Here is a 17,847-nt window from a genome sequence, read left to right as displayed (position 1 = left end):
TATGAAATGATACGAGCATCCAATCTTTCTCTCTATAGAAGCTGAAGATGTCTTTCCTCACGATCGTATCGAAGCAATACCCTCTAGTCTTCGAGTGATGAAGAGTGATTTCCGAAAGAATATCGCGAGGACTCGTCAACAGACTTCAACGTGTTTCAGCAGTACCGGGCTCTGGTATAGCATATGATGGCAGCCCTGAACTTATGCTAGCGGATACGTACAACTTTAGACTATAAGAGGAAATTTTTCTTGTAACATAAGTCAACGCTTCGCTGATCACAATCGAAATTGAGTGACATTCTCTTGATTTGGAAGATTATTAATTATACAGTAAAGTATCCCAATCTACTTAGATTGAGAGCAAGTCACGGCCAACACCGAACACACTCAGGCCCCAAAGAGCACCCTGTGCCAGCCAGAAGAAAGCGCCAATCATGCGGCCCTTGCCTTGGGGCTTGCCAGAGTACACGTATCCGTACATGAACAGAGTACGGAAGAGAACCCACAGACCACCAATACCGGCGGCGAGCTCGGGGTACTTCAGACCAGCAATGAGGGTGAAAAGCATAGTCTGCGAGGAGTTCTCCAAGAAGTTGGCGTGGGCGCGCTGGGCGCAGTTGAACTGCTCAGCCTTGGCCTGTGAGGAGATAATTAGTGGCTGGATAGGGGTCGGGACACTCGGATACGTACATTTTCCTTGCATTGCTCGATAGAGGCGTAAGAGTGCGGGTAAGGCACCTTGGCCTGCTTACGGAGAGAGCCAGTAATGTTGCCGTGAATGAAGCCTAGGACAGGGATCGCGCCAAGGGCGACGCCAATGACGGCGCTGGTAGAAGTATAAGCGACCAATCGGTGTAGATTTTCGTTGAGGCGACTTACCCGTAGTTATCAGGGAGAGTGATAGCAACCATTTTGAATATTGTTAGATGTGGAAGTAAACGGTCCGAATTGGAGAACTTAGATGGGGGCTCCTTTATAGCTTTGCGGGGACGCGTCTACGGAGTCTGGTTTGTTGGCTCCCGCCGGCACAATCAATCCATCCGTTCCGCGCACGGATTCGATGCTTTGCCATTTGATTCGATCCTGCATTTGACGCTCCACAAGGAGCTTTTGCAGGTCAAACCACTTTGCTTAATAATTGATTAAGAACTCAATGTGCATTCTAGGTATGGATGTGGTGACCTGTCCTTTTCGTACCTTGCAAGCTCCGAGATCCGAGAGCGGGATTCGGGACAGGGGTTCTCTACCTCGCCGAAAGGGTGCTATCTGCAAGAAGCTATTTTAAAACATGAGGTGATATCTAGTACCGCTCACTGGGGCTTTTTAAGAAAATCGAAATCATACTTGGATGGGCGTAGATGAACAACTATATGCAAGATAAAACAGCAGATTGACCATAACTGCAAAATGTCAAAGCCGAGTCCGTATCGTGTATCTGACCTTTTTACTCGCGGGACATTCAAGAAACGAATCAGGCACGCATTCGACTAACACTGCCATACTTCGCCTGCCAGGCAAAGAAGTACAGGAGAGCTCCAAGTGGCTGCCCGACCAGACAAAAGCTGACCCAGAAGATACAATTGCCGAGGGTTTTCCCCAGCGGGTCTCGCATCTTCTCCAGGGGCGCCGTGAGCGCGATTAAGGGTAGCTGGAACATCATACCAAAAAATGCAACACCTGCAGAGGATCAGTTTAGGTTTTCTCGGGAAGGAAATTCAGGGACCATACCAATAAAGTTGTGGGTGGGAATCCCCACTAGCATCTCGTGAAGAATGGCGGATAGCGCAAAGACCATACCACTCGCGGCTAGAGGGCTCCATCCACGACCCACCAGGGGCGAAAAAACATGCCTCTTCATAAACGAATACACCGGTCGGTTCCATGACCGCCAATAGCCTCCAAGACTGGAGCTATTCCACCAATCGGTGTAAAATTCACGGTCACCGAAGCGCATGACTTCCGCCAACGCATTGAGTAAGGCTTGGAAAAGGGCAAAGAAACCAGCAAGCCAAATGATTAAGGAGATGGTGGACAGCTTCATCACACGTTCCAAGATAGACGCAATGTCCATGACGGCGATTTTATCGATTGAGTTCCGCAGGACAGGTGCGGCGTATTGCGCGGAGAGAAGCCAGATGAACACTGACAACCCAACGAATTCAGCCAGCCGCTTCGCCACAAATGACCAACGAATTGAGGCAGAACGAGGGTAGACAGGCTGGTAGACCAATGTGGGAGCAAGCCAGAAGTATGTGAGGTTATTAATGGTGACATTTCGGGGGTAAGGGCATGTAGCGTAGATTTCCGGGGGGCCAGGGTCAGCCGACGGGTTGAGATATGCGAGACGTAGATCTCGGTTGGTGAAGGCATAAGAGCAATTCTTCAGCCACACGATGATCGCGTGGAGCTGACAGAGGGTACCAATGCCTGGATGGTGGATATAGAAATAAACCACAAAACTGGTCACTGCAAGACACAATGTGGCATTCACGGTGTGGAGGAAGGCCGTGTATGGCCAAGTAGATCGGAAAGCCTGCTGATCGCGCTCCTTCTCTTCAGCTGTCTTCTTCTGTTGGCCCACAGCTTGCTTCGCAGAAGAAGCTGCAGATAGCTCGATGACATAGGCCAAAAACAGATGACATGGAACCAAAGCAAAGAGGATTGACCCGAGGACTATGTCCTGTTTGCGATAGTCGTGACACTTGATACAAATCAAGACTCCATACTAGAGAAAAAATGGTTAGTCATTTTCCGGTGAATGAATGCTTTTTAGCGAGTCCATGCCTTCATGAAGTTCTCAATAATCAACCGTAGATTCATAGCCACTATCCACTGTCAGCTTCCACATTCACATGCATTCATTACTTCGAACCATCAATTCGTACCAAGGACCAGAACCATCAAGTTTCGAAACCCCAAAAAGCTAGGTGTCACATCTGAATCTCTGCTAAGGCTGGAATGCCGCAGCTGCGAGTGATACGCAGCGATATGACGATACTTGCTGCGTCTTGGCCCACTCGACTGCATTTGGACCTCGGCTTTGTTGGAAGTAGCTCCATTGGTCGAAATGGAAGAGCTTGGCTGCTCATGAGCCGTGGTAACGGCTTGGGTCTGGGATACCATCTTCGAAAGGAAATAGGAACTTTGACCTTCAGTTCTTTTGTCCTGTGGTTAATTGCGCAATTGGACCGAAACAAGGTCAATGCGGAAGATGACGAAGAGAACAGACCAGCGAAGGATAGCCCGGGAGAGTTACAAACCAGAAAGACAACGGATCCTCAAGCAATAGAGAATCTATGGCTTCCTGGCATATTAAGATGAGGGGAAATAAGAATACAAAATTAGAAACCGTTGAACTTGGCGGGGGAGAACAAGGCATCATAGCGCAAGCAGCGCGAGATAATCCATGTAACCAATCAGCGGGGCGGTCGAGCTTCCAAGGAGTCCCGACCCTGCAAAGCTCCGCGACTTTCCTCTCCACGCATTCACTACGCGACTCTATAACACAGGGACAATCCCTGCCCTCGACTTTTTCTAAATTGTCAAATCACCCATTTTCCTGGTCATGATTCTGTGATCCCGACCGGCTGCAAATTTAAACGATCCGGGTTTGGTCATAATGGCCTTCTACGACGAGCATGGGGGTGACTCCCAATTTGGGAGATATAACAAGAACTTTGAAGGCCCCGTCGGTCCCCGTCGGCCAAGTATGTACTATGTCATTTCATCCCAATGAGCAGTTTGTTTGATGTGAGTTAGCAGACTAACAAATCTCGCACAGGACTGGTCACTGATTATGGCTCTTCAATGGTACAATGGATGCGCTCGCGTCGACCCCGATACCAAGGTGAAAATCGCATGGAGGTGGAAAGACCCAGTCCTAGCTTTGCAGTGGATGTGAGTTTATACAAAAGTTGCTTCAGTATCGCGTGTCGCAGAGCAAAGAAGAAAGAGAAAACCGAGCTGACCTGATCCACAAAGATGATTCCACCCGTCGGTCGATCCCATTCGCCCGCTGACACAATTCCCGTGCGACACCTTCATCAATCGATCGGAAAATCGAAGAAACCTATCGTGGTGGTGCGATGGACTCCAGAGGGCAGGCGGCTGTTGACCGGCGGCCACACCGGCGAGTTTATGCTCTGGAACGGCACGGCATTTAACTTTGAAACGGTGATGGATGTACGTGTTTTTTTTCGAATGGCAAATGACATGTGTGGATGCTAATTCTTCATTAGGCACACTATGATCAAATACAAGCAGGTGTGACGTCGCTAGCATGGGCGCATAGCCAAGACTGGCTGATCTCCGGCGGACAACGAGGAGACGTGAAATACTGGCGACCGAACTTCAACAACGTTGAAACAATTGACGATGCTCACCATGACGCCGTGCGAGACCTAGCATGGGCCCCGAGCGATACAAAATTCCTTTCCGCGTCTGACGACACGACCCTTAAGATCTTTGATTTCACCACCCGAACCTGCGATACTGTTCTTACGGGACACAACTGGGATGTAAAATCCTGCGACTGGCACCCTTCGAAGGGCTTGCTGGTGTCCGGCTCCAAAGATCATCAGGTCAAGTTCTGGGATCCCAGGACCGCCCGATGCTTGACAACTCTTCACAGTCACAAAAACACAGTCACGGCGACTCGATTCTCGCGAGTCAACAACAACCTCCTTGCTACGTCGTCGCGGGATCAGACGGCGAGAGTTTTTGATTTGCGGATGATGCGGGATATCTGCATTCTCCGCGGCCATGAGAAGCCGGTCTCTTCTCTGACATGGCATCCGATCCACAGCAATCTGATTTCGACTGGTGCGGAAGATGGTTCTATGCATCACTATCTACTCGACGAGCCCAACTTGCCCGCTGGCGTTGTTCCTACTGTGGCACCATACGATAGCCCGGATCCTGCCAACACCCCTCCGCAAGTGATCTACCCGGCTCACCGCGTTCAATACGCCCACGGCGCTACTATCTGGTCACTAGACTGGCACCCACTGGGCCACATCCTTGCTTCTGGATCCAAGGACAACTTTACTCGATTCTGGTCGCGGGCTCGGCCTGGCGAGACTAGCTACATGAAAGATCGATTCCACATCGGTGAGGAGGCTGCAGAGGCCCAAGGAACATGGAATCGGGGCTTCGGCCGCAAACAAATGCGTGAGGAAGAGGAACAAGAAATGCAAGATGAAGCCGACAGTCTGGTCGACCAACGACGACCTGGTGGGCCTTCTCTTCCAGGAATCCAGGGTGGCCCTGGTGCACCTCAGCTCGATGGCCCAGGGCTGCTCCCTGGTATTGGTGCGGCCCAGCCTCCGCCTTCAGGTGCCATGGGTGGAATGGATCCCGGTCGCCTAGCTGCACTGATGTCTTCGCATCCTCCGCCTCCACCGCCTCAATCGGGCCCTCCAAATGGCGGGATGCCTGGGTTCCCTATGCTTCCCGGAATGGGTGGGGCTCCACCTATGAACATGGATATTGCACAGTTCCAAAAACAAATGATGGCTCAAGGAATGCAGATGCCTCCGAACCTCAACCTCCAAAATATGGCTGCTGCAATGGGTGGCTTGCCCGGTCTCCAAGGTGGGATGCCGGATGGTGGACGTCGATAATTCCATGGAGGATACTCTGTGGTGTAATTCATTTGGCGTACAGGACGTATATCATGCATTGTGGTGGAAACCGTGGATCGGGTGGACGGCGCGACATATCAACTTGGGCGTGTATTATAGAAATGAAAATGGATGTGTTCAAATCCCCAAGAACAGATGGAAGAAGCTTTCCTTGTCGTTGGTTTAGAGTCCACCTTGCATAGGGAAACTGGTCAAAATGAGCACCATCACGTTGACTCCACCCCAAATCATCGGCACCCAAGTTGACATCCTAAAATTACCTGATTCATAGAGTGAACCAAGCCTGCTTGTTGTTAGGAATTTAGCAAATTGCCCGGATTGCATCTCGTATTTGGTAATCACTCACACTACGCCAACAATGCTTCCAGACAGCAATGCTTCTAAGCTGGCAATCAAAGCATACAGCAATGGTACGAGCCATATCACGCCCCAATTACGAAAATGCGTCAGTATAGCGCACCCGGCGACTACAAGGTGAGTCACTCCATAAAAAAGCAAGGTCCAGAATAAGGTAAAGCGCCAAATATCCGTCGTATAGTAAAGATAATAAGCTTCTTTGTGATGGGAAGGAAGCGGGTCGTACAGCGAGGGAAACGAAGGCGTAGCGTAGTTAATTGGGACCCGGTTGCTGGCCATGAAGACGGGGTGCTGCGGCTTTCCAGCTGTGCGAAAGGCAAAGAAATATCAGATCATCTTCCGTTGGTCATGTTGCAGGACAAAGGTATGACTTGGTGTTACAGGAGAAGCCGTGATTGCTTAATCTTTAAAGATGTTTGGGCCCACGGGCATGACGCTAGCTTGTTTGCACTGTTTGCGGCTCCACTCCGGGACCTCGGCTGGGACTGGGGTTCTCCGCGGTTTGGCTCCCCCCATCTTCTTCCTCCCTAAGGCCATGTAGAAGACCTTGCGGGCATTACTGTCCTAATTGTGGTCTATTCTCAATGGCAACTGAACGCTCACTTGCCCGTCTCCTGCGGTCACTGCAGGCGACTTCCAGCTTTGAAGATGCGGCTGGGTAAGTGGTGCCCGATTCATACGTGCTCGGCAATCGCCGATAACTAATGTTTTCATCCCTATAGTCTCCTTCCAACCGCAACGAGCTTCTTATCTATTCTTGGAAATCCGTTAAACTTGACGCTTCTTGCATCGCAACTCCTCTCCGCGCCTGCTCTCTGGAGCCACCCAGTCGATTTACACGCGTGTCGCAAACTCCTGAGCGTCTTTAATACCGCGGCCATCGCGGTCCTGCAGAACGATGCCACCGAAGAGCCCCGCATGCCTCATGGGCGGAATCGGAGCATCGAACGTGAAGCGTGGGTCAAGGCGGTGGTGCAAGGAGCGGACGACAAGTCTCCCCGCTGGCGACACATGATCTTGCTTGGCGGTATACTCCTGGGATTCGAGGGACAGAATCGACAGGGTCTCCCGTGGCATATTCGAACAAAACTTGAGTCAGCACTAGCAACAGCAGCCCAATTGGCGCTGGAGGAGTTGGATCCTGCAGCGGGAATGGATGGCCATTGCATCACCATGGTCCTGAACTACACGTTTGAGCTCTTATCGGATCTGCAACGAACTAAAATCGATTACGATCGCTTTTTACCTGTGATGGTGAGGTCCGCTTTCTTATCTCCAGAGGGGCTCGAAGGTGGATTCTTTTTGGGAGCAATTGATGAGGACGTGGTTGAAGCTCCTGGCAAGAAATTCCGGTGGAAAGCCGATTCCAGGACATTTGGTTATTTTTCGACCATTTCATCTCGCCCGTTAGTGTCAGCATTGGGACCCTTATCCCGGCTGATTTCGCATGCTGTTGAGAATGCTCAGAACCCGCAACTGGTTGCGCAGACGGTCGATTACATGGCCGATTTTGTTCGGACCTTGATGGTGCAGTGGCGTCAAAATAAATTATCTGAAATTGACGTCGCGGAGGAGAAAGACTTCTTGGATGCCGAGTCATTACAAACTACTATTCCGGCGCTCTGGAAGGTTCTTCGAAATTGCTTGTACTCGGTGGTCATTGTTCTCCGCGCCGTTCTAGGGAGAACAATCAATGACCCCGCTCTCGCAGCCCACAGCAGTAAGTTGACTCGCAAGTTGTTCATACAATCGATACTAACGAAGCACTTACTAAGGCGCCCCGTACCTTTCTATGCAATCCCTTCATATTCTTCGCAATCTCTACTTCATCTCCTCTCGCACCGGTCAAAATGGATCGTCACAGCAAAGTTTCGTCTTTTTGGCCGCCATAGATATCCTTTCTCAATACCCTGACTTGGCCGAGAATTTTCTACGCAGTATCAAACCAGCTGATCTTGGCCAAATTCCTGATCACCCAGTGGAGCGATGCTTGGATCTTTTCTTCTTGAATACTGCCGAGCACTTTCCTATGGTCTTGTCACCCCAGGCTAACGAGGATCTGCTCTTATCTGCTGCATTCCCATACCTCGCAGCTGGTGCCAACAGTCTTCTCCTGGAAATTTTTGAAGCAGCTCACAGTGTGGTGCTCGTGGTATTCGCTATCGCCCACAATTCGGAGCTGGCTGCCAAACACCTTCCCTTCTATATTGACAACTTATTTGCGGTAAGTTCAGTATCTTAACTATTCGAGATTTAGATTCTGATTATCCCCAACAGGTGTTCCCGGAAAATTTGTCCGCTCGGCAGTTCCGTCTTGCATTCAAGACGGTCATTCAAGTCACAGCACCCCCTTCACCTTTGGCGAACAGCCAACCAATGCTCCCCTCGATTCTACTTGAAGTGGTGCGAGATCGCGCACTGAATGCCCCCACAACTCCTATCACCCCAACGGCGGGGAATAGCTCATCCTCTGATATGGACACTAGTCTCCCTCTTTCTGCACAGGCCGTGCTCACCCTGGCACTGATCGACTCGTTATCTTTCCTCCGAATAGAGGACCTGGAGGATTGGCTGCCCCTCACTGCAGAGCTGATCAATACCATTGCAGACCGGACTATGCGCCATGCCTGTGTCGATCGCTTCTGGGAAGCATTAAGCGTCGGTGAGATGGATGTTGACCGAGCTCACTGCTGTGTCAATTGGTGGAGCACTCAAGGTGGTCGTGAACTGGTTCTGTTTGGTGCCGAGCGTCCCCCTGGTTCTGAATCCAAGGCCGAGGAAATTGGACCATTTATGAGTGGTGCTGTTGGCGGCGTGGCACCGGAGAGTAAGCTATGACCTCGATGATCTCAGACCCGAGAATTGTGCATTAAATGAGCGATCATGTCATATACCACACTTTATACCAGAAATATTGTCTAAAATATACTTCACTGCCCGATTGATGATCCATGATACCTACGTAACCTCACCTCTTTCGAAGTAAAGAAGTAATGGTGAAACACTAGGTACCAAGCGGGACCTGGTGGTGAATGTCTAGATCTCAGGTGTTTGGTACTACAGAGTGATAGGCAAGTAACCATGGACATAGAACAATGGAAGTCAGTCTCTAGGTTACATCGACCTGCACGACTGGGCCAGAGAGTGATGTGGAGAGGTCAAACTCCACTCTGGGTAAGCTATCCGCCTTTTAGTATTTACCTTTTTGTTTAATAGTTACGTAGCGTTGGCTCCCGGAGCGTCAGCACGCGGCAAGATTATGGATATATATAGTGTTTGTGCATGAACTTGTAAGCAACAAGCCGTCCAATTTCTGTAAACCATAGTAAAAACCAAGGTTTCACCTGAGGATTAGCAAATAAACATGATCCACGTATCTGGAAGACCTATATAGACTTATGAAGGTTGGAGGTGAAGGTACGTCAACGTCGATCGGGTTCTTAAGTGCCTCCACAGTACAACGTCACCGATTCCTGGTCGCGTTTCCCGCCCGCAAAAAAAAAGCTGCCGGCAGGTACCAACCGCCTCAAATTCTCCCAACCCTCCGTCACTTTCCTTTTACTTGGTCGCCTCTGCATATATAGAGGTCATCCTTGTTCAAGGATCGCTCGTTTCCCAAGCGCCCTCATTTGTCATCGCCTGCATTTCCCCATTGTTTGGCGGAAAATGTCATGGCAGAACCCCCGCCAGAGAGCTCTCACCCCCCACCTGGTACGCCCTTGATCGATTCTTCTCGATCCTACGGAGACTCCATGGAAGATCCAGATCCCCAAGCGACACGGAAACGACCGCGTCTTGATAGTGGAACTCGCGTGGGAGAGTCGTTGTCCATCGACGCCTGCGCGACACCTCCGGCCGCACCTGCCTCGGATATGGATGTCACGCCCGATTCAGCTCGCCCCAGCAAAGTGACAATTAACGTGAAGTCTCCAACCATTGACATGACTTCCGAATCCGACCCCTCATCAACACAATCTCAACCACCTCCACCTGCCGCCTCTCCGCAGCCCTCAACCACCGACAACACCGATATGACCCCATCCAACGTGATCTCGATAGCTTCCTCACCCGCCCAAAGTCCCGAAATCGAGGTCGCGGAGCTGGAGGACATGGATCAGGACCCAAATACATCCAACTGGAGACCCCTGGAGGAGGCATTGCGTGGCCGTGCCGTCTCGGACGTGGTCGAGGTCGAGGATGAAACCGAGGATCCTCTGGCACTCATTGATATCTTCCCAAAATTGTACGACGACGAGGAAGCTCGCAGAACTTTGCAAAGAATTATCATCATGGTGGAAAAGAGTAAGCTCTCCTTTTCTGCTCCAGAGTGATGGGTTGACTGGTTCTTTGGGGTTTCATAACTGATCACGAGTACAGATGATGGTCGAGACGCTAGAATACTTACAGTCGTGAAAGCCTGGATGGATGAATGTGCAAACAACTTAGATTGCTTACTACCCGTATCTGTCTTCGATGATCTTGACTTCTGGGAACTTGTTCCGAAATTGATGGAAGCTTTGCTTCGCCGAAAGTACGACTCAACCCTTGATGTTTGCCTGTTGCCCGCGAGCTAACTCTGAATTCACAGTCAAGAACTGCCTATGGATGATGGAAAGGGAGTTTTACTCACCCTCGAGGAATTTCTCGTGGACTATGTTCACCTTGCGCTTCACTTGATTCGCATGGACTGCACGACATTGCGCCATGCGATCGACGACCCAGAAAGGCAGGATAGTTTTGCTCATGCTTTTTTGGACCCTCTTGCCTGGCTGTTGCAATACAACTCCATTCCGTTTTTCCGTGCCATGGAAAATGTCTATGGTGTGGAAGTTGTTGATGTTTTGGCTCGAGTCCGGGCAAAAACAATCGCCCTCAACGTTGTACAGGAGCTGACAGACTACGCATCCCTGATTATCCAGAATGTCGCGAAGCGCCCGCAATGGGTCAGCGCCTTGATTCCATTTCTCCATGCCGCAAATAGCACCATTGACAGCACCGTGGAACGCAGGCAGAGCGTACCCGAAGGACCACCTCTTGATTCACCATTAGACACTCCTTATCTTGCATTGCTCTATGGTACCATACGCCTGATCGATGATAAATTTCAAGAATGGATCACCAAGAAATCCTCGTGGCTGACAAGTGAATTGGCCGAGCAATTATTGCGTCAAATCCAACGCAGTTTTAACATGCTCGGTATTCGTGACAGTGATTTTATCAAACAATTGGCCAAGGACCTCTCGATCGAGATCCCAGATGATGCTGATTCCAAAGACCAACTTCATGTCATTACCTGGGGATGGAAATTCCGAGTTCTGAAGAAGTACATAATGGAAGGTCGAATGGAACTTCGAGCCCATGGCGTGGAATCCATGCAGTCGGATTTGATCTCCATTTGGAAGCAGTACGTCTCCCCAGATCCTGCTGGAATTGCATTACCATTTGTTCAATATCTGGTCCGATTCATTCGGGACAATAAGATCGTGAATTATCTTGTGGGTGTGGATTCCCATCCCCAGTTGATCAGCCGCAGCAGCAACATCGTTGGCTTTTTGATTGTGACATCAACATACACCAATTCCGAGACAGACATTATCTGGAAAACTGTGACGGACAGCCAAGACAGCCGTATTGTCACCGAGGTTTTATCCATGCTTATCAAGACTTTCTGGATGCACCCAAGCACAGCCCCAGCATTGATCTACATCTGCGCCAAAGTCTTGGAGCTACCCTTGGATCGATTTGACACGCGCATCATCGATATTTGTGATAGCCTACTTGGCCGGATTTCCGAAAGACCGGTTGACCAGGTCGGCGGTGACTACGTCGACACAATTCCCTTGCGATTATGCGTACGCTTGATTCGAGAAAGTACTGCAGCAGAGGACATGTCTATTGAACACAAGAAATTGCTGCAAAGCTTGGGTACCAAGCACCTTGAGCGGTTTATTAAATCTGGTATCAGTTCAAACGATAGAATGGAGATGTACGAGCGGTGTATTCAGGATATCGCCGAGATGAATCAATTCACTGCGGGAAGTATCCAGGTGCTCAGTGCTCTTGTTCCGATGCACGACTCGCAAGAGATGAGAAAGCTGGCCGAGGAGTTTGACTTGACTCGTCTCGTGATAAAGGATCTTCTTCACACCGTGAATGACGATCAAATCGGTCTTTCCAATGGATTCTCACACTATGGCCTTATCTCCCGTGTTGCAATCTTATTCCGCCTCATAGATATGGCACCGGATACAATCACCCCCGAACTCGGGAGCGCCTTCTGGAACGAAATTCTCTTGTCGAATAAATTGGGCCATGATGGACAAAAGGCAGCTTGGAACATGATGGTCAGTGCTTTGAGCAGAAGCTCCAAATCTAACCCGTTTCTGGAGCGCTGCATTCGTGAGTATTTACCTGGTTTGTCGCCAAGCGATTACACCAGTGAAGTTCTCTCTTTTGCGAAACAGTCTATCAGTTACGATGTTCGCTTCAACCCACCAACCCCAGCAGGACCGGATGAAGTTATCACTGTTCCCGGGATGGAGAGAATCTGGAACTTCATTTTGACAGCTCTACCTGGCACCATCGAAGCCGAGGCTACAGCATTTGCCATTGAGGTTTACCTAGATCACCAGATCATTCGCAGTTCTCCTCGATCCGCCATCGAAGCCACCCATATCGCGATTGTCAATCGTTGCATTGATCAATTGAAGTCGACCGCGGCAACTCTCAAGACCCCCGAACACGCCGTCCTCAATGATGATACGTCGATGGACAGCGTGGTCCCGACTGGAGAACTAGGGCCTGATGAAATTAAGTTCAGGCGCTCTCTGCTCTTCCTTCGGCAGTTCTTGTATGGCTTGAGAACTCGTCCACTCTACAGTCCTCCAAAAGGACCCCCTCCTCGTCTCCCAGAACGACCATTGAAAGGCAACCCAATCGATATCTCTTGGCAATCGTTTAACGGCAGCGCCAGTTCACCTATCAGTACATTACAAATCGGAGACCTTTCCACGGCGGCAGAGCTGATGGAAAGATTCACCCAGCTCACTGGGTTCTCCAAATTGTCGGCCATCTGGGGTGGCCAGCGAATTGACCTTCTCAAAGACCCGGAAGCACTCGTGAAGAACATGACACTTCACCCTGGTCTACTAATTCTTCGCAGGGCACCGGATGCCCAAGAGGTCTCACATGACAGCAAGCAGCAATATCTCACAGCAGTTGACTCTGAAGTGCTCATGCATTTCGATGAGATTTATGAGCTCCTGTCCCTCAAAGATGACTTGGCGAGAGAAATTTTTGATTTCCTCATTGTCTTCCCGCCACAAGAACGAGTCTTGAGGCTCGTCAAGTCAGAAGATAGCGACGAGAAAACGCTTTTTCCGCTTCAAAAACCATTCCTGGCGCTCTATTCATTCACAGCACTATTGGCTTGTCTTCAAGAGGAGGGTGCCCAGGTGACACCTAAGCAGAGCTTCGTCTCGCACAGCATTGCGATGTTGGTGGCGTTTCTGATGTCCGATGAACTTTTGGAATCTTTGAAGCGCAACAAGCTTCGACTCGCCCTTGCCACGAAGTCAATCGAATCGCTTTTATCTGCCCTTGCCGTTTACCACCCGGAGAATGACAGCGTGGCTTTGATTACAGATCCGGCTCCTTTTGCTCAGAGGCTACTAAATCTTATTGAAATCGCTCGCTCTCTGACTGTCTCTCCCGTGATCGCCCCTGGCCTCCACAAGTTGATATGCAGCTCGTTTGCATTCCTTATTGAAGGCTCAGTGCGCGACTATAAACTTTGGGAAATAGTCAAACAACATGCCCAATTTGATCACCTGATGCGCGAGTTGCTTCTCAAAGAATCCCGACAAGCCATTCGAAATGATGTTGCCGAGAGGATCAAAATGATCTGCAACCCTTCGAAATTTTTGAAGCCATCAGTGAAGATGTTTGGTGATGATTTGCAAGCTCAAGATTCTGCAGAGAGTCCTACCCGAATCGACATGCTTGCGACCATTTGGAACGCCTTGGTCCAAACAATCCCACAAACACCTGATTATGCTACACAGTCTGCTGAGTTTTTCAGAGTCGCTCTGTGGGTTTTCCGCTCTGTTGCCGAGAAGTCCCCTCGAGATGTCATTATCAGCCATTATCTTCGGGAATGGACCGAGATCATGTTTCGCCATCAGACCGAAGAGTTTGTTGGACGTGAGATAGTAGACGAATTCGTGCTGGGAATTGCTCTCTTACTAGAGAACTGCCTTGAGTTGGCTGACCGTGCCAATATTGAGTTGGATACATTTGATCTCGCAGACAAAATCTTGAACACTTATCTTTTCCCAGACTTGTCGGATGTTTCCGAAGGTCCAGTCAGCCCGTGTATCCCTGTGATGCACAACCTGACACGTCAGAAGCTGTACAATATCATCAATCTATTGTGCAAGCGAACGCACGACAATTTGCATAAAACCATGCAGCAGCTGGAAGACATTGTGCCTCGAGATATTTCTTATGGTCCGAACTCGAGTTTCGATCGTTCAAAGATGATTCGAGCCCCAGAGGGATACGCGGGTCTAAAGAACCTGTCGAATACTTGCTACCTCAACTCGCTGATGACGCAACTTTTTATGAACGTGGAATTTCGGGATTTCATGCTAAGATTGCAGGTCGTGGATGGCGACTCTTCTCAGCGACTGCTAGATGAAACTCAAAGGCTCTTTGCATGGATGCAGAATACTTGGACAAAGAGCATTGATCCACAATCATTTGTTGAGAGCATCCGGACTTATGACAACGAAGCCATTGATGTCACCATTCAAATGGATGTTGATGAGTTCTACAATCTTCTCTTCGACCGCTGGGAAGCCCAGGTTGTCGACTCAAAGGACAAGAAGAAGTTCCGATCTTTCTACGGTGGTCAATTGGTTCAGCAGATCAAGTCCAAGGAGTGCTCACACATTTCGGAGAGGCTGGAGCCATTTTCTGCTATCCAGTGTGACATCAAGGGCAAAGCAAGCCTAGAAGAAAGCTTGCAGGCGTATGTCGAGGGTGAGATCATGCAAGGAGACAATAAGTACTCTTGCACTGCTTGTGGTCGTCATGTTGATGCTGTCAAGCGTGCCTGCCTGAAAGACGTACCTGATAATCTTATCTTTCACTTGAAACGATTCGACTTCGACATGGTCTCAATGATGCGAAGCAAAATCAACGATGAATTCCAGTTCCCCGAGCGTATTGATATGACGCCATACAAGGTTGAGTATCTATCTGATCCAGAGATGCTTGCTGAGCCTGATGTTTTTGAGTTGGTTGGGGTTCTGGTCCACACTGGTACGGCCGAGTCTGGGCACTACTACTCATACACTCGTGAGAGACCCTCCGCAGGATCTGCATCATCCTGGGTTGAGTTCAATGACTCGGATGTGAGCCAATTTGACCCTTCCACAATTGCGGACCAATGCTTTGGCGGCCAGGGCGATTCGATGCATTCGATGGGCGGGGTACAGATTAACAAAGTCTGGAACGCTTACATGCTGTTCTATCAGCGTGTATCGACGATGGAAAAGTCGAAAGAATGCTACCAGCCGCTGAAGCAGAATTGCCCGGTACGAGTTCCCGTGCCCATCGATTATGCGAATCACATCGCCATGGACAACGAGTTGTTCATTCGAACATACTGTCTTCTGGATCCTTCCTACGCATTCTTCGTTCACCGTCTACTCGAGAGGCTACGCGAGACGAACGTTGAGTATGCCCACAAATCGGAGCTGGAAGTGCTTGCCATAGACGTTGGTCTGGACACTTTCGAGCAGCTGATTGCGCGAACCAAAGAATATCTGGGAGCAGACTGTATCTACGCTGAGCTATACAAATTGCTTAGTCGGAATCCACGCGCAGCTCTGCAGACGTTGAAATGGGCTTGTGACAGGGACACTTCGCTCCACAATATCATTTTGCGAACTGCCAGTCAGGACATTAGACAAAAGGGAATTATGCTTCTGATAGGATCTCTCAAGCGACTACGGATGCGCTTGAAAGATCCAGACATGGATGAGAACGACCGTGTTCGTCTGGAGAGTCAAGCCCAGCCGCTTGTTGAGCATATTGTGGAGATGCTGCAGCGTCTATGGCCTGCGCTACAGGGTATCCCGCGTGGCTGGGAAGATTACTTCGACTGTTTTCTCCGACTTGCCGAGTGCGGACCCGAGGTCATTGGCATCTTGCTTCAGAAAAGCATCTTCACCCGCTGTCTCGAGATTATTTGGCTCGACCAGGATGACAAGATGAAACTGAGACTGTCCTACCAGAATTACAGCAGACTGCTGGAGAAGGGGCGCCGGTTCATTTATAAAAACATGCTGGTTCTCTGCTCTGTCTTCTTCAGGAGTATTGACTTTTCACTGCCTGTACTTTCAGACAATGAAGTTCGCCGGATGTCACCAAACAGCAAGTACGCGCTCACCTATACTGAAAGCAAGTATATCTGGGACGTCGACGATGATGGCAACGCCGGGTTCTTAAAGCAATTACTCCAACACGAGCATTTTGGTCTTCAAGATGCTATTCTGGACATGTTTGTCAGCCTTGTGGCAGCAGAGCCCGAAGCGAACTTCCTCGATCGTATTGTCAAATCTTTGGAGCTTGGTCTGCGGCTATCGCCGGCAGATCTTTGTACTCCATATCTTTGCATGGCCATTGTTTACTGCAAACACGCACCTGAGGTAGCAGAGGTGACTGGCATGATTGACTTTGTGGCCAAAGGTGTGAGCTCCATTAACAACAGTGGTGGCATTGACCACATTGACTTTTTCGCTCAGCTTTGCAATCAAAGCACTGTCAATGAGCGACTGTCGTTGCCATCTGAGTGGTTCAAGAGTATTGTTCAGCAAAAGATCCCGGACTTCGTTCCAACCTTGCTTGTCGATACGGAAAAAGTGGTCCGCCAACAGACACTCGAAATAGCCAACAGACTCCTTTTTGCTCTGGATAGAGAGGACAACATGGCCGAACCTCGCTCTCCGCATGTTGAAATTGGCAGGCAGCTAGCCAGAGCCTGCGTACAACGGATCAATGATCCATTCCTCACTGGGCAAATAGCAAGTGTTGAGTCCAGACTGGTGTACAGCATCACATCGACCCTTACTCATTGTCTGGAGAACTATTTCGACCTCGAAAATGAACAGGACTCTCTCTTCGTCCGTCGGGCAAACGGTAATATCATTGACCCTTTTATCAATACGAAATCTTCAACTAATACTAGTTTCTCTTTTAGACACCCTCACCTTGCTCGATCAAATTACAGTTGATGTTCCCGACGATTTTATCTCAGGTACGCCACCATTAACTCTCCGCTTCCACAACTGCATCTAACAGGGCACCCAGAATCCGAAATGCCCTCTCCAGAAGAATGGGAAGCCACATCCGTGCTGGCCAGTGACTCTGAAATGGGACTCGCGGGCTCCCCTTAGATGGATTGAGCCTAGACACTCTCGGCTCGATTTTATTGTTCTTTTCTGTTTTTCTTTCTTGCTTAAGGAGATATTACATGGCTTCAGCGAGCGTGACATGGAGTTGTGATGATAAGATTCAACTACGATTTTATGACCTGGGAAATTTGCACTTTTTTCTGTTTTACGGGGCCTGGCGTTGCTTTTCCCTTCACTTGTACTAGGCCACGGGCTGTAACGCTCCAATGATATGAAAACGTCATCGGAATTCATATCCTGTTCCGAAGTAACATAGTAAAGCCTCACCATATGGTAGATGGGAGAAGACAGTATTCTATACCAAGTTCATTCAACTTGCTTCTTCTTAATACAGTGAACATAGACGCCAGCGCCAATGTCAAAGTAGA

General features: G+C 49.5%; 5 protein-coding genes across 5 annotated transcripts; 3 read left to right on the top strand and 2 right to left on the bottom strand.

Annotated features, from left to right (window-relative positions):
* Positions 1-349: 349 nt before the first annotated feature.
* On the bottom strand, positions 350-911 carry N7503_004792 (MAPEG family protein; the record flags this gene model as incomplete). Its single annotated transcript, XM_057064339.1, has 3 exons — positions 350-637; positions 691-826; positions 880-911. The coding sequence occupies 3 exons, from the start codon at positions 909-911 to the stop codon at positions 350-352; spliced, it is 456 nt and encodes a 151-aa protein (XP_056922082.1).
* Positions 912-1,471: 560 nt separating this feature from the next.
* On the bottom strand, positions 1,472-3,123 carry N7503_004791 (putative diacylglycerol O-acyltransferase (DgaT); the record flags this gene model as incomplete). The annotated part of the gene is made up of 3 exons (XM_057064338.1): positions 1,472-1,677; positions 1,729-2,673; positions 2,886-3,123. The coding sequence occupies 3 exons, from the start codon at positions 3,121-3,123 to the stop codon at positions 1,472-1,474; spliced, it is 1,389 nt and encodes a 462-aa protein (XP_056922081.1).
* Positions 3,124-3,498: 375 nt separating this feature from the next.
* N7503_004790 (WD40 repeat domain-containing protein) lies at positions 3,499-5,621 on the top strand (the record flags this gene model as incomplete). Its single annotated transcript, XM_057064337.1, has 4 exons — positions 3,499-3,707; positions 3,782-3,897; positions 3,982-4,182; positions 4,239-5,621. The coding sequence occupies exons 1-4, from the start codon at positions 3,620-3,622 to the stop codon at positions 5,619-5,621; spliced, it is 1,788 nt and encodes a 595-aa protein (XP_056922080.1). The 5' UTR covers positions 3,499-3,619.
* A 962-nt stretch (positions 5,622-6,583) lies between these two features.
* On the top strand, positions 6,584-8,837 carry pex8 (putative peroxisomal membrane protein Pex17; the record flags this gene model as incomplete). Its single annotated transcript, XM_057064336.1, has 4 exons — positions 6,584-6,657; positions 6,722-7,719; positions 7,775-8,223; positions 8,277-8,837. 4 exons carry the CDS (start codon positions 6,584-6,586, stop codon positions 8,835-8,837), a joined length of 2,082 nt encoding a protein of 693 aa, XP_056922079.1.
* Positions 8,838-9,670: 833 nt separating this feature from the next.
* On the top strand, positions 9,671-17,650 carry N7503_004788 (uncharacterized protein; the record flags this gene model as incomplete). The annotated part of the gene is made up of 5 exons (XM_057064335.1): positions 9,671-10,301; positions 10,377-10,530; positions 10,588-17,204; positions 17,266-17,322; positions 17,376-17,650. 5 exons carry the CDS (start codon positions 9,671-9,673, stop codon positions 17,459-17,461), a joined length of 7,545 nt encoding a protein of 2,514 aa, XP_056922078.1. The 3' UTR covers positions 17,462-17,650.
* Between the last annotated feature and the right edge of the window lie 197 nt (positions 17,651-17,847).

Source organism: Penicillium pulvis (assembly GCF_028828015.1).
Source record: "Penicillium pulvis strain IBT 33274 chromosome Unknown contig_23_segment0_segment0, whole genome shotgun sequence".
Classification (NCBI taxonomy): domain Eukaryota; kingdom Fungi; phylum Ascomycota; class Eurotiomycetes; order Eurotiales; family Aspergillaceae; genus Penicillium; species Penicillium pulvis.
Note: the sequence above shows the minus strand (reverse complement) of the source record. Positions and strands in the feature narration are given on the sequence as shown.